Below are 16,518 nucleotides of genomic sequence, written 5' to 3'. Positions count from 1 at the left end.
GACAATGCTGTTGATTAAAAAATACTCCATTCCAGGACCTTTTGTTTTCCAAATATTTAATATTACCAATAATTGATAAGTCCCAATTCGACGGGTTCAAACCGAAAGATTTGAAAGCAGAGAAAATTGTGTATCTTATAATCGGCATGACTTTATCAGATGACAGTACTAATACTAAGATAAGGCTTGCGCATAGTTATATACTTTAATTCAGTCACGGACCCGCGATATCACGGTTGTGTTCTAGTATAAATAAAGAAGATGTGCTCTTAATTCATTAGATCTTTGTGTCTATTTGTCCTAAGTCAACAGCATATAGTTCAGTGTTTGTCTTTGGTTTATGACTGTCACATATGTTTTTTTCGAAATCATGCTTTTGTTATGCCCGGAATAACGAGTACACTATCCATGCAGCTATATCAATTGAAATGTTTCATATTTTTGTGTTCTATTCTGTTATAACAGACTATACGGTATGGGTGTTCTCACTGTTGCAGGCGGTTGCCAATAATTGCTTACATCAACTTCATTTGCACTTTGGTGAATAGTTGTCTCATTAGCAATCATACCATATCTCCTTATTCTTATATTTACGATACAAAGATGACTTTAACTTCCCGGTTGTGAACGTTCCATTTCTAAGTAGCCACATTACAGCATCGCCTGCTTATCATGGGGGCACATATCTACCAGTTGGTCCGATATTTAAGAGCTTGTATTTACTATCATGATTTTCTTGCTAGAGGGTTGTTTCCTACAATTAAAGCTTTTAAACAAAGCATCTCAAGTGGAGAGGTTGAAATAAACCAAAGAAAATTTTAAATACCCTATCAAAAGTTGGTTGACCGTTATGAAATATCGGATTCACAGATGAACACAAATAATTTCCAATTGTCATCGCCAAAATTATTCCTTTTTTTCTTCGAATGCGACATATCGATTAGGACTTTCAAAGATGAGCAACACAAGTGAAACATGATCTCCTTAATGAGATCACTCCTGGTTTTTGGTTGGCGTTCTTGTTGCTAAGCCTTAATCTTACAATTTTGTGTACTATTTATTTATATTGTGTGTTCTTTGTCTTTTGGTCATTTTTAAATGACGTCGTCAGTTTGTCTTATGGGATTGGTTTTCACTTTGGTACAAACAAAATGTATCTTTCGCTTCTCCATCAGGAATTAATAATGAAAAATCACAAACTGCGACTTAGCCATCAATATGACATTGTGACTTAACCATCAATATGACATTGTGACTTAGCTATCAATATGACATTGTGACTTAGCCATCAATATGATATTGTGTTTAAACCAATTTTTGTGAGGTAAAAGATTTCTTCAAAACAAAACACACCAACAAGAACATAAAAGGGGAACAACAAGACTAAAGAGCAGACAGAAAAAAAAAGCTTACTCCAAAGCAAAACACACCAATAAGAACATACAAGTGGGACAACAACATGAGTCTACACGATCCCATAGTAAATCCATGTGAGGCAAAGATTGTTGTCATACATTAAGAACAAGAAACAGGAACCATCAAGAATAACAACTTTGAAAAATAAAGATGGATACCTGCAATGACCGCCCAACCGAAGCTGCTATTCTGAGTCACCCTAAAAAACCAATTCCACTCGGTGTATAGTCATGATTACCATAACATACCAGATAAAGGGTCAAGCCTATGCATAAAGATGACCACATGAATGGGGTAACTAAACTACTCAGTGAACTAAGACCTTTAAAAATGGTTAAGACGATGTACCAGTCTTCATCTAGAAAAACACCGTAAATCACCTGACTAAACTGTATCAACTGTCAATGGATCATGCAGAGAATGGTACCAGAAGACTAGGGGACAGCCAACATAGTCCCATCCTATAAGAAGACGGAAACTCTCGGCAGCAAAATATAGAGCACTATTCTTAACATCAATAACATGTACATATAAGCTACTTGAGAACATAGTAAACGATACGAGCTTTGAACTCCCCAATTAAAACAGGACACTTTGCCTTAAAAAACATGGGTTCAGAACAAACGATCTTATGAATCCCAGCTGCTGGTAACGATTCATCACATAGCGAAGAACATGGAGGACGGCGACCAGATACTCAGTCTAGACCAATATGCACAACTTAGGTCTTCTACCCTTTACGATATGAAGCCATATATTGAAATATAGATAGTCTTGAACACATAAACTTAGTCTTGATCAAGGATCAATGAAATGAAATTGAGGTTAGGTGGACTGTCTGACACATGTAGAACTTGCAAGTGTCCCATATGCCAAATATAGTTATTCTATAGGTATTACTTATCTTGAGTGAAAATTTCCTCTAAATAAGGTCAGGGACTATGGAAATCTGACAGACAAAATTTTTGTTACCTTTCACCTCTTTATACAAGGTTCAAAGCATCTAGGTTTTCCACCCACTTAAGTACCAAGATTTACATTGCTGACACAAGATGTAGTTAATGAACCACAGGCTAGACAAAAATGACAAAGATATAATTAGAATCGAAACACAAATAAAGTACCATTTTAATTTCTAATGTTCATATTCTGTATTTATTTACTAAGGAGATAGTTGAAGATGAGTATTTTCTTCATGGTCATGGTGTATGAAATCCACTGGGTGGTGCAGGGATTGCAAATTGAGTACAGGAGGAGATATCTCACAAAACAGTTTAAACCCTGTCATATTTATGGGTCTGTCTCAAGTTTGTAACCTCTAGCCTTTGTTAGTCTTGTATGTGTTATAATTTTGGTTCATTTATATGTTTTAGGGCTAAAAGAAGAATCAATTTCCCTGAACTAGTGTTGAAGATCCATTGGTGGCCTTGTTGTTTTCTGCTCTTTGTTAGTTGACTCTTTGGCACATTCCCCATTTCCATTCTCAATTCTATACATTATGAACTACTGTGGATTCATTTATTTTCGTGGGTACCAATTTTCGTGGTTTGTGGAAAACTTGCATATTCGTGGATATTTAATTTCGTGGTTTTGACAAAGTATGCATATATTCCTTTAGAAAATTTGCAATTCGTTGAATATTTAAATTCGTGGTTTCCCGGTACCCACGAAATCCACGAAAATTGGTATCCAACGAATAATAATGAATCCACAGTATCTACTCAGCCACTTGGATAACTATTATATTTTTTTCAACTGGTACTATTTAGTGAAATTTATCAATAAGTGCAGCTGCAAATTTGTTGCAATGTTTAGGATTAAGGCACACACCCCCTTCCCTTCTAATCTGGATATAGCCTTTTCTAGCTCCAGGTTTTCTATGTTGTCATGTGTACTATTATTTGTCTGTTTGTCTTTTTCTTTTTTAGCCATGGTGTTGTCAGTTTAATTTCGATCTATGAGTTTGACTGTCCCTCTAGTATCTTTTGCCCCTGTTTTTGGTATTGAGGATGATGAGTTTTAATATTATGTTTCTTGAATGGCAAAACTGTGTGACTATAAAATGATAATAAATCTGACAATTTGAGCTTTTCATCTTTTATTGAGTCTGAAGACATAATGTGGACAAGCAAACAAACGGAACTGCCCACCAGACAGAAACATACAGAAAACTGTATTAACTTTAGTATTCCTTGTACATACACAGATATAAATAGCGTACAAAATCAGTATAAAACATGTAAATGAAATATGAATGAATATTGGTTAGATTTTATATACCATTAAACAGGTTTAGTTGAGTATATTACATTTTAATTTAAACCTTCCTGTCAACACTTTAGAATACAATGTATGTGAACAAAGAAAAGTTACACTACAAAACTTTGACAAACACTAAGATTTTAGATTTTTTTTAAATATGATAATAGTTGAAGTTGTTAAGCACCTTTGGTGAGCTTGTCCACTTTCCATGCCATTCTTAAATGGCAAAGTTAGATACTAACTTATTCATAATGCATTTTTTTTCTAAATGCATTATGTGATACTTTTTATATTTTTGCAATTATAACTTGTTATTTTTTTAATGTTTTCTTTGCTTTTTATATTGATTACTTTTTTCACAAGTTTGTAATTCTTTGAAATTTTTATCATTTATTAAATTTTATATATTTTTTTAATGATTTTTCATATTCTTTTTTTTTCATAAAGCTTTTTACTTTAAATAAAGAATATGCAAATACAATAATTAATGTTTTCTTTCTTAATGGACACCATCACTGTTATATGTGATATTTTTCCACAGTGAATGCATGCACAAAAGTTGATTCATACTAGCCTCAGTGATTTTACAATGCACAACCAAAATAGCACAATTCTGTTAAAATTTCATGGATGAATGCCAAAATCGCTTCTTCTAAGAGGCTTTAAAACGGCACTTTATACATATGTAAAACATGCATGTAAATCAACATAAACAAATGATGGGACACACACATTTGCATAAACATTTACATATGTATCACAAAAATACAGATATACCAGTAACAAAAGTATTTGAGCACATCAGAGAACAAAAAAGATATCACCTTAACTTTTGTAGAATATAACTGTACTCAACTGTACTCAACCGTATTCTTGATAAATGTGAATGCTTTGGAAATCATGACATAGTATAAAATCGGACTTCAGAAACTACAAAAAATTTATAAAAAAAGTTTTGATTTCATTTTAGAATTTCAACTTGTATGTATACTGTAATTCTTTATACCAATACTTCTTTAAATGGGAGTTACTTAATTCAAACTTTTGCTCCTACTATTTTCAAATACAAATAATAAACATTTGGATTCTGTTTTTTGGCAATTAGAGGATAAGTACTGAATTGAGTGAACTTCTTATGAAGGAATCATACAAATATTATAAAACTGTAATTCTAAAATCATGAGTGGACGATCGATTGGCGCAACTGAAGGAATATACCATGGATTGCTGCTTCTGAACATACTGCTATTAAGGATCACAATAATTGTAATTTGTTAAAAATTTTAATTGGAATTCAATGGAATCTCCTTCAAATTAGCAAAATTTATTAAGAAAAGAAGTACTGGTACAAAATCTTATAGTATAAACATGATAAACATACGTTTCTGTTCCTCTTGAAAATTCATTTAAAAATCTACATGCTTTGTGTACTTATCATGCAAATCAATAGCATCTGAATTTCCTCAGTTGTGACAGGACAAATACCATTTTGCCCTTTTCTACGAACTCGTTTTAATATTCCTGAGAGATAAGGGACTAGAATACATATGTGTCCATTTAAGAAAGAATACTGCAGAACTTAAACAGGAATACAAAAAGCTATTGGGAGAAAAAAAATCGGTACAAATTAAAATAATACCTAACTATATATATACATTATAAGCACTCATCAACTCTTTTATCATAAATACAATCACATTGCTTTGTTTGTAAAAAATGTAATAATGTAATAATGTAATAATGGCGGCAAACTGTCATAATTTCATAAAAATACAATTTTATTATAATACGTGGCAGCAAAAATTATATCACATAATCTCAAGGTTCACAATAACAAACCATTTATGTTTTCAAAACAAAAAAGTTCATAACCATTACATGAATAATCACTCAGTCTTTCTATTGATCAAGCACTTCTTTCATTAAACTAACAAATCATTCATGTAGATACAGCATCTAACTAACCTATCAACACTTTATTAAATTCTGAAAATTGTGAGGACATGTACTTCAAATTAAACTGCATCTTATTCTTTATAGTATTCCAGATGTTTAACAAATGAATATTTTTGTCATTTTAGTATAATATTTCGATATATTGACAAAATTTTGAATGAAATTCTCATCTCATCAATAAAACCTTAATAGAGAAATAAATAACCATTTCATCAGTTCCCTTTTTGAAAAATAGATTTAATGTCATCAAGTAGAAAGCGAGTACATTTGTTTTAGGATATTCATTTCCAGAACAGAATCTAAGTTAAGATTAGTGAAACTTTTGTTAACAAGGGACATAATTCACTCAACTGTAAAGGGAGATAATTCTTCCTTTTAAGAGAAGATAATTCATTTTTAATTTCAATATTTTATTATTTAGTGAGTTTTTTGTTTAGCTTATATATTATATAGATAATATCAATTCTTTATTTATTAATACATTTAGAAATGTAAAGATTTCACAGGTGATATTGCACATGGAACTGTGGAATGTAAGCTTGGAAATTTTCGCATGGGGTTAATTTTTCGCTTTTGTAGCAAACAACTGATAGAGAAGTAAAGCATACTTCCTCCACGCATATATTCTTCAATCATACAAGGAAAAGAAAAACTGCGTGAAATTACCCCCATGCGAAATGTTCGAAAATTACAAAACGAAAAATTAACCTCTCGAAAATTTCCAAATTTACAGGCATAGACAAATGAGTGTCAATGTTTAAATGCTTCAATCTATATATTAAGAGTTACAATGCTACTGTTCTTATCCAAGAACAAGGTAGCAATGAACATATGCTTTAATTTAGCTAGGGTTATCTCAAATTATCTATCTGACTGTATTCCATGTGTTTATTAGTAGGACTTATTTTTCATATAACCATATTTCATTTTTTTTTTTAGTAAAGTTAATAAGTTTAACAGAATAAATATTTATCTACAAATTTCATAAAACCTATATGACTACACTTTGTTTTCTATTTCATGTTAGTTCAAGCATGTAAGGGGAATCTCCCTGAACCATTCTCCATATTTGCCCCTCTTCTGATTCGCTGTCCTCATCCCCGTCTCCCACCCCATATTCCGTTAATTTCTCCCGTATTTCATCATGGCTTTGAATCATAGCTCCCTCTAGCTGCTGCCACATATTATCAAGTTCCACCTGCTTAGGGTCTTTCTCATAATGGTCAACATTATGAGATGCAGGGTCCGTCTCAAAGTTTTCACTGTAGACATGTTCGGTGAATGACTCATTAGATGTGTCAGTTGATGATGAACTATGGTCTTTAACTTCAGAAGCAGACATGTCCTCACTAAATGAATTGTCTGAGTGAATACCGTTAGTCACTAAACTATTAGCACTTTCATAAGAAATCTGAAAAAGAATGAAACATTTATTAAATATTGAAATCTCCGCTCCCTTTCTTCTTTATAAAAATATATATCAAGAATGAAAGCTATTGACATACACACAATAATATATATTTATGAGGGAGGGGGGAGTATATATATGAATTTCTATAATTCTATAATGAAATAGGTTTAATGTGTTATTAAGAAGCCAATACTGAAAAATATACGATTAAAAGAAATAATTTTTAAACATTTGATTGATTGATTGTTGGTTGCTTAACGTTCAGTGGCAAATATTTCATGCATGTTCAGGACAATATATTCTTTGACATATTGTAACTGTCTAATATAAACATTTCTCTATTTTTGTAGATGAACCTAATTTTCTGATAAAAAGTGAATATAAAGTAAGGTAAAATCGCAAGTTTCGAAAGCATGACAATCATATTTACCAACTTAATAAAAGTAAGTAGATTTGGTATGATTGCCAATGTTAAAACTTTTAACTTAGTTTAACGAAGAAAACTGTAGGACTATGTATGGCTTCAAATAGTAACAAACACATACTTTATAATAACATTTAAAGGCCTTAGCATGAAAAAATGAGACACTTTTATTTGTTTATTCTTCAAGCAATTTCGTATTGAAAAATTGTGATCGACACCGTTAAATATAACCATACCTGCGACTTCTTGTCTTCTGGTTGCATTTTCCTCGAAGGCAATGATGGGCTTTGGTAGAGTTTCTTCCTCTTGATTATTGTCAAAAGTGATATTAGTATTACAGTTTAATAAATCGTCACTTGTATTATATTTAGCATTTGTGACTGCAAGATCTATAATTTGTTCAAATTTATGATCAGCTGTTGTTGCTGAATCTGTTAGACTTCCATATAAAGAGCTATCTGTCACTGAAGTCCCCAGTGAGTCAACTGTTCTCATACTAATACTGAAAATATAAAAGAATAAATAGTCATAAATAAAGAACAGCTGCAAACTTAGCTATATTTATAACTTGTCGGAATAAACTTTCAAAAAACGTAAAATTCTGTACAACCATCAACATCATCAAGGACCTGTAAGTGGGTAACTGTACAAAATAGATAAATTTAGGTGATTCTTTTTTTTTAATATCAAAATACATTTGCTAAGAAGTTACAAGTGTTTATCATATACTTAAGTATTAATGAATGGTTTTCCCAGATTGAAAATATCGATGAGCTTCAACAAAATTTCCTGAATATTGCAGTCAGGAGTGTAATGGTACAAAACGTCAATTTCCTGAAGTTTAAAGATGTAAATTTCTTCAGCTTGTTTTACAATGACTCTACGACTTATAAAGTGGTATACAAGTAAAAAACAGGTGTAAATGATTTATCTTTATATGGTATACATATTTTAAAAGGTCAAAAGTAAAAAAACATGACAGCCCATAGATCATCCATCTTATTAAAAGCAATTAGGGAAAACATTTTTAAGAAATGCATGAACTTTTTACCTTAAAATGTTTGCATTTCTCAGAAACTAAAAATTACAAGATTTCAATTTTGGTTTTATAAAGGGAACTAAGATTAACTTTTCAACAGCTTAAAAAAGGGAGGAATAAATAACATTTTAATGCAGTTGTCAGAATCACATACAACAGATTTTACTGATTACAAGCATGTAAAAGTGATCTAGATTCCTTTCTCTCTTGCATGATAAGTAGCCTGTTGACTTTTCAAACATTACAACCAAAACATTTGCTTCCCTTTGACATGTCAAAACTCAAATAAATCTTGATTTAAACATTCTAAATTGATAAATGCAATTAACCTTTGCTCAGACAGAACTATTATCCGCTTTTAAGAAGGGCAATATAACCAAAAGTAACTTGCCTCTAGGAACAATTAATTTTATTACCATGCAAACTTTTTGTAGAGATAGTAAATTTTAAAGATTTAAACAGAAGTTTCTCTGATTTGGTCGACCAAACACAACACTTGAATGCCTATGTATGGTTTATTAAAGACAAGCTTTCTGGCAAACACCTGTTTGTACTATATAGTATCTAAGCGATGAAAACTTTCAATTTTATAATTTGAAAGTATTGTTGTAACTGTCCTTGTAGTAATTGCCATCATTCCAACAAAATCTCACAAAAATACTTTTAGATTTTATTTATTCATCTTAAGTCAAATTTTTTATTGAGTCACAATATGAATGTTATTTACCACAAAGGATCCATAACAGAATGGAATTTATTAAAAAAATTCAAGCACAAGAAATTATGCAAATTCCATCATTAAAAGTAATTCCAAGTTCAAATAATAGCCTGTTCCATGTTGCTCCAAAATCGTTTCAACTGAGAGCTAAAGATTGTCAATAATCTCAATATCTTCTGTTCATACCAGTGGGTCAAGTAAACAACTGAATAAATACTTATATATATATATCTTTAGTAAAATTTTCAATTTTGAGATATTATAGTTGTTGCTTTGAAGGCTGGGGATGGTGATGGAAGCTTTTGATTTAAAATTTTGAATTAATGAGTTCTTAACCGTGAAAGTTGTCCAGATTTCAGTGGCGAATCCATAAATTTTAGTAAAGGTGGAGGGGGGTGTGAGAGGCTGACTGCCTTTAGAGAGGACCTGCTACAGTTACCCTAAATAATCTAACAGATTTTTCCAACAAAAAGAGGGGATGCATAGTATTCTGGAACCCTAAATCCCCCTTTGGATTTATAATTATAGACTTTAAATATTCCTATAAAGTTGATGTCACTGTAAGAATATACTTCTTATGCATAAAACTGTTATAAAAATTTATAAATTACTTTCAACTTATATCAAGGTTTGTAAATCCTCAAAATAAACAATTATATATGCACTACCTGATGCACTGACCACCTGGTGACATACACATTGAACTTTTTTAATAATACAATACATAGAACTCAAATTTTAAGTTCATTTAATGTATTCTTTGCATATTTACAGTGTACATCCATTGTTTTTGTAAGCTTATTATCTTAAAACTTAACAGCTTAAGTTTAAATGTCATATGTCATTGAATTAGAAAACCTTTAAAATGCAAATTTCAACTTTCTGCGGTGAATATAAAGAATTTAATTTAACCGAACAATGTTTTCATTTAATATTAAGATACCTATCTGTATCATATGATTATCAGATATGAAATTGACAAAAATATGTTCCCTCTAGCATTTACCAGTCATAGATTTATGTATGCAAAACTTACAAACGGAAGCTGCATACAAAGTAGTAGGTCCCTTCATCAGTGACAACTGGTCTTACACAATACACACCTATGTAAACACCCTACCTGGAATGTTTTACCTGTACAATACTGATCACCTGACAGGTAAACCTCACACCTGATATGTCAATAAAATCATTGATCCATAAGCTTTATTTTGGACCTATATAGGTTTATGATAAATCTGTTATTGATCTTCAAACGAATTTTATCAAAATCTGGTTAAGGTGAAAAGATGATTAAAAAGATAAATTATTACCTAATTGTAACTTCGTTGACCTTTATAAACAGGTTTAAAATTATAAATAGATTGTGAACTATCCAGGTATCCTGTACTTTTTCAACATTAGTTTAAATAATTCATTAGTTGAGAAAAGCTAAATTTCTTAAATTAATTGTTGACACAGAGATATGTCTTGCCTTCTATATGTTTTTATTTTATAATAATAACATTAGATGTGTTTCATTATAATACGTTATTCTGATTGGCTACACTGCAATCTCGCGTTATTCCTTAATCAACTTCATTACACAATAAAATTTACCATTCATAATGACACGAGGTTTTACAAAAAAGTGCACATGTAAATTGAATAAAAACTTGATAAAACTGATTTTTTTATGATCCAAGCTCAAAAATGTAATTATAAGTATTGAATGATTCTTTTTGTAACTTCATAGGGTTGTAACAGCGTTGACCATGAGCACATTTTTAGAAAGAAGCGCTTCCGTGAATGCAAAATATTCAAAGTTAATGAACCCTGATTAAAGTTACAGGACCAAATATGGATTAATCTCTGTTGAAATCAGATATGCCAAAGCTGATACAACAGCACACCAAATATCATTGACATATTTATTAAGTAGTTTCAAATAAACTGATCAATGGTTCAGGGCCAAATAATCTCTGTAAAAATGAGATGTACTAATGCTAATAAAACTGCATACTAAATATCTGACTTATCATAAGACCTTAAACTAACCTTAAGTTATCACAAACTTAAAACATGAAAAATATGAAAAAGTTTAAAGTCAATTGACCATGACTAAGGGGCAGGTCCAAATAATCTCCACAGAATGTCAGAAAGAGATGTGCTTATTCTTATATACAACTATATACCAAATATTATTGACTATCATAAGTCCTTGAACTGACCTGACAAATCTCTGACACCATAGCAACTTGAACACTCTTAATGCTCTTGCTGTTTGACTCCATCAAAGCAAGACAAAAACATAAGGGATAACAGGTACAACAAGCCAACAACACAAGTTCACCAACATGTATCAGACGTGTGTATATAGGCTATCTAGTTTTAATCTTAATGTTCTCTTAAGGTAAATTCAATTTTCAGTAACAAATTCAATTTTCAGTACCATAGCATAAAAGTTATTCCACATTGTATGCTATAGAAAAGAATGACACAAATAAGACTAGAGGCTCTAAAGAGCCTGTGTCGCTCACCTTGGTCTATGTGAATATTAAACAATGGACACAGATGGATTCATGACAAAATTGTGTTTTGGTGATGGTGATGTGTTTGTAGATCTTACTTTACTAAACATTCTTGCTGCTTACAATTATCTCTATATATAACAGTACTTTCTGTGGAAAATGTTATTGATGAAAATCTTCAAATTTTAAGAAAATTGTTAAAAATTGACTATGAAGGGCAATAACTCCTTAGGGGGTCAATTGACTATTTTGGTCATACTGACTTATTTTTAGTTCTTACTTTGCTGTACATTATTGCTGTTTACAATTTATCTCTATCTATAATAATATTCAAGATAATAACAAAAAAACAGCAAAATTTCCTCAAAATTACCAATTCAGGGGCAGCAACCTAACAACCGATTATCCGATTCATCTGAAAATTCCAGGGCAGATAGATCGTGACCTGATCAACAATTTTACTTCATGTCAGATTTGCTCTTAATGCTTTGGTTTTTGAGTTATATTTAGCCAAAAACTGCATTTTACCCCCATGTTCTATTTTTAGCCATGGCGACCATCTTGGTTTGTTGGCCGAGTTACCGGACACATTTTTTTAACTAGATACCCCAATGATGATTATGGCTAAGTTTGGTTAAATTTGGCCCAGTAATTTCAGATGAAGATTTTTCTAAAAGATTACTAAGATTTACGAAAAATGGTTAAAAATTGACTATAAAGGGCAATAAATCCTAAAGTGGTCAACTGACCATTTTGGTCATGTTGACTTATTTGTAGATCTTACTTTGCTGAACATTATTGCTGTTTACAGTTTATCTCTATCTATAATAATATTCAAGATAATAACCAAAAAGAGCAAAATTTCCTTAAAATTACCATTTCAGGGGCAGCAACCCAACAACGGAATGTCTGATTCATCTGAAAATTTCAGGGCAGATAGATCTTGACCTGATGAACAATTTAACCCCATGTCAGATTTGCTCTAAATGCTTTGGTTTTTGAGTTATAAGCCAATAAACTGCATTTTACCCCTATGTTCTATTTTTAGCCATGGCGGCCATCTTGGTTGGTTGGCCGGGTCACCGGACACATTTTTAAAACTAGATACCCCAATGATGATTGTGGCCAAGTTTGGTTAAATTTGGCCCAGTAGTTTCAGAGGAGAAGATTTTTGTAAAAGTTAACGCCGGACGACGGACGCCAAGTGATGGGAAAAGCTCACTTGGCCCTTTGGGCCAGGTGAGCTAAAAAAGGGGATGGCAATATGTGCCAAAAATAATAATTCAACAGGAAATCTTTCTAGCATGACCAACATGTGCACTTTTATCCAATCAGTCATATCATCTTGAAATTTCAAAGGCCCTTCGGTTACAGGACAAGGGAAATCTCTAAAAACTATCCAATAATATGCCAAGTATTTGTAAAATATTCCTTCCAAACAAACAAATATAAAAACTTTGTAAAAGGAGATTATGAAGGTAAATCATGTGATGCTGATGGATACCTATATTTGTAAGAAATATACCACTTCAGTTATTGACATCAGAAACTTGAATATATGTTAAATAGCCATATTCTTTTAAACAGATTTGAAAAAGAAAATAAATACAACTTCTTTCTCACATTGCTGCCAGTGCTCAGCAGACCATTTCTGCCTTGGTCATTTATCTGAAGCAACTTTATTTGTCACCCTTCAATATGAACAATTAGTGAAGAGTTTAAGATCAATAACATGAATAACAATTAAAACATCTTGGTATTGCTGAAGAGGTTTGCCTTGAGTTGAAAAAAAATATCCCTTGTTCATGTTTTCATTTTTTACAGAACTGGGTCGCAGCTTGTGGACTATCAGTACATGAGGGTATCATTAGATCAGTACTGACATGAATTATAACAAACCTTTCTAAAATTGTCTTTTTAATAAATTTTGTTAGAAGTTTTTTGAAATTGTTAGAAACTAATGTTTCAACTCCCTCAGGCAAAATGACTTTTTTTTATGTCCCATTTGGTTATATAGCTTTTCAACTGTTTTGATTTACAATAAATCCTTGGCTTTCAAATATATTCAACTTTGAACTTTTTAGAAAAGCTACTGACACATGAAATTTATAATATGTCATGTATGATGTTTTCATTTTTAATGTTTAACAACTGTTTTTTTTAACAGCTGAAGTAAGTAAGCATATGGTAAAATGACAATACATGTATTACAAAAAAGTTATAACTTAAAAATAAATTTCTCATTTCCTTTCAGGAAACATGGAAAAAGCACAACCAACAGATATATTATCAATAACGAGTTTTTATCAGGAAAGCATTCATTTGTTTATATCTTTTTTTCTCATTTTAAAGTGTGTATATCCTGAGTATTAAAGAATCCATTTATGATGAAACTCCCATCTTGACAGGTCTGTAACCATGGGTATTGGTTATTTCCTTAATTAATTATTAACACTAGTATTCAAATCAACAATAATAATGTTTATGTTTCCATTCTTCAGGTGCATAACTGCTGCCATCTTGAATTGGTGAAGATGGAACATTTTATGAGTTTAATGTTGGTTGTCAGTCATACTTATGTTAGAGTCGAAACATAATTGGGGTAAAACAGACCTGACAAAAAAGGTTTTATGCAGCCAGAGAATAAATACATTTAAGGAATTGTTGAATATTCCATTCCCTATTTTTTGGGTGCTCTTTATAAAGAAACGTGCAGATATCTCAAAAAGAATTATTTATTTTTAGCCAAGTTGATATTCTAAAATAGCTTTCCTGATCAGATAATAAGAATACACATGATAAAACTATTCTCAAAAATGTTGAACAGCACAACAAACTCACAAACCATTTGATCATGTTCGAAATACAAATATAAAAAAAGAAGATGTGGTATGAATGCCAATGAGACAACTATCCACAAAAGACCAAATGACACAGACATTAACAACTATAGGTCATCGTACGGCCTTCAACAATGAGCAAAGCCCATACCGCATAGTCAGCTATAAAAGGCCCCGATAAGACAATGTAAAACAATTCAAACGCAGACTACACGAATGAATTTTATTTTTACAGGACATTCGGTCTGGTAAACATCCTAGCTTTACCAGATCGAATGAAATTTTACCAGACCAAATTTTTTTTACATCTAATTGTATATTATCTGACAAAAAACAACAAACATATGACTTTGTTGTGCCCTACTCCTCCCCAAAATGCACAAATTAAAACAAAATGTTGTAACAAGAGGGTATGTTGTTATGAAAGTTGTGCACAATTGCTTGAATGCATTTCAGTGAAGAGTAATGTCCCATTTTATTGGATTTTGACAATGTTTGTGAACCAAACATAATTTAGAGTTTCTGTATAAAATATTATTTCCTGTTTCTTTTTTCTTTTTCATATATCTTTTGGTTTTCAATTCTAGTGTTTATATTTCATTGCTAAATTTTGTGATCTGCTTGGATTTTTATTCATTTATTGTATTTAATCGGCAAACCCGGAATTATTCTTATCCAATCCCAGAATCAGATCCGATTTTATTTACATTTCCGGTTGTGCCAATGATGGCATCCATTGTTGTTTTTGAGTCAGATATGTGTTTACCTGGATTTACACATTACTGGTTGGCGATGTTCGGCATAAAGCTAGTGTTGAACAAAATAAACATCGCTGTGATGAATAATAAAGATGACTAGTGTCGCTCACCTTGGTCTTGTGCATATTAAACAATGGACACAGATAAATTCAAGACATAATTGTGTTTTGGTGATAGTGATGTGTTTGTAGATCTTACTTTACTGAACATTCTTGTTGCTACAATTATCTCTATCTATAATGAACTTGGCCCAGTAATTACAGTGGAAAATATTTTCTAAAAATTTACAAAAATTTATGAAAAATGTTAACCAGATGCTCCGCAGGGCGTAGCTTTATACGACCGCAGAGGTTGAACCCTGAACGGTTAGGGCAAGTATGGACACAACATTCAAGCTGGATTCAGCTCTAAATTTGGATTGTGATTAAATAGTTGACACAGCATAGGTTTCTGACACAGAATGAATGTGTTCTAATGAACTTAAAATTTTTGTTTCTCTTAGAGCAATTCACTATGCTGTTGAATATTAATCCTCTCAAAAAAATGTTTGAAGAAATTTTCTTTTTTATTTATGAAATTTCAAATGAGAAAAATTGAACCCAATTTTTTTAATCACATCCCCCTTTCCCTTATTCCAAAACTAATCTCAATTAAAATTTCTAATGGAGTTTGCAACAATAACTACTCATTTAAATACATCGTAAAATATTAAGATGTAAAAAAACTGCTTGTTATCACTGAATGGTAAAGATTATTTTAATTTATCAGTTGGTAGTAAAAAGTGAATATACATTGTATATTGTATATAACAAAGATTTAAGTTGATTCTGGACAAAGAAAGATAACTCCAATTAAAAAAAAATCTTGCTATTGCACAATATTTTGCAATTAGATATTTCTTGCTTACTATTCTGGACAAAGAAAGATAACTCTAATTAATTTTTTTTTTGATATTTCACAATATTGTGCAATTAGATATTTCTTGCCATTGCGCAATACTGTGCAATTGAAAAGACTTGCTATTGCACAATACTTAATATAATAATTTTAGATCCTGATTTGGACCAACTTGAAAACTGGGCCCATAATAAAAAATCTAAGTACATTTTTGAATTCAGCATATCAAAGAACTTCAAGATTTCAATTTTTGTTAAAATCAGACTAAGTTTAATTTTGGACCCTTT

At 31.3% G+C, this 16,518-nt stretch overlaps 1 protein-coding gene across 50 annotated transcripts in view; it reads right to left on the bottom strand.

The window, feature by feature from the left end:
* Positions 1 to 3,497: 3,497 nt before the first annotated feature.
* The window catches only part of LOC139491093 (ensconsin-like), a 62,117-nt gene continuing 49,096 nt past the window's right edge, over positions 3,498 to 16,518 (bottom strand). For all 50 annotated transcript variants that reach the window (XM_071278449.1, XM_071278404.1, XM_071278412.1 and 47 more), the window contains 2 exons: positions 7,706 to 7,971; positions 3,498 to 7,045 (listed from right to left, as the gene is read on the bottom strand). In XM_071278449.1, coding sequence (XP_071134550.1) covers positions 7,035 to 7,045; positions 7,706 to 7,971 — 277 coding nt within the window. In that variant the 3' untranslated portion in view covers positions 3,498 to 7,034. The remainder of the gene's footprint in view (positions 7,046 to 7,705; positions 7,972 to 16,518) is intronic.

The sequence above is a fragment of the Mytilus edulis genome, chromosome 10, assembly GCF_963676685.1.
Source record: "Mytilus edulis chromosome 10, xbMytEdul2.2, whole genome shotgun sequence".
Lineage (NCBI taxonomy): Eukaryota > Metazoa > Mollusca > Bivalvia > Mytilida > Mytilidae > Mytilus > Mytilus edulis.
The sequence above is the reverse complement of the archived record's forward strand: the minus strand, read 5'-3'. Positions and strand labels throughout refer to the sequence as shown.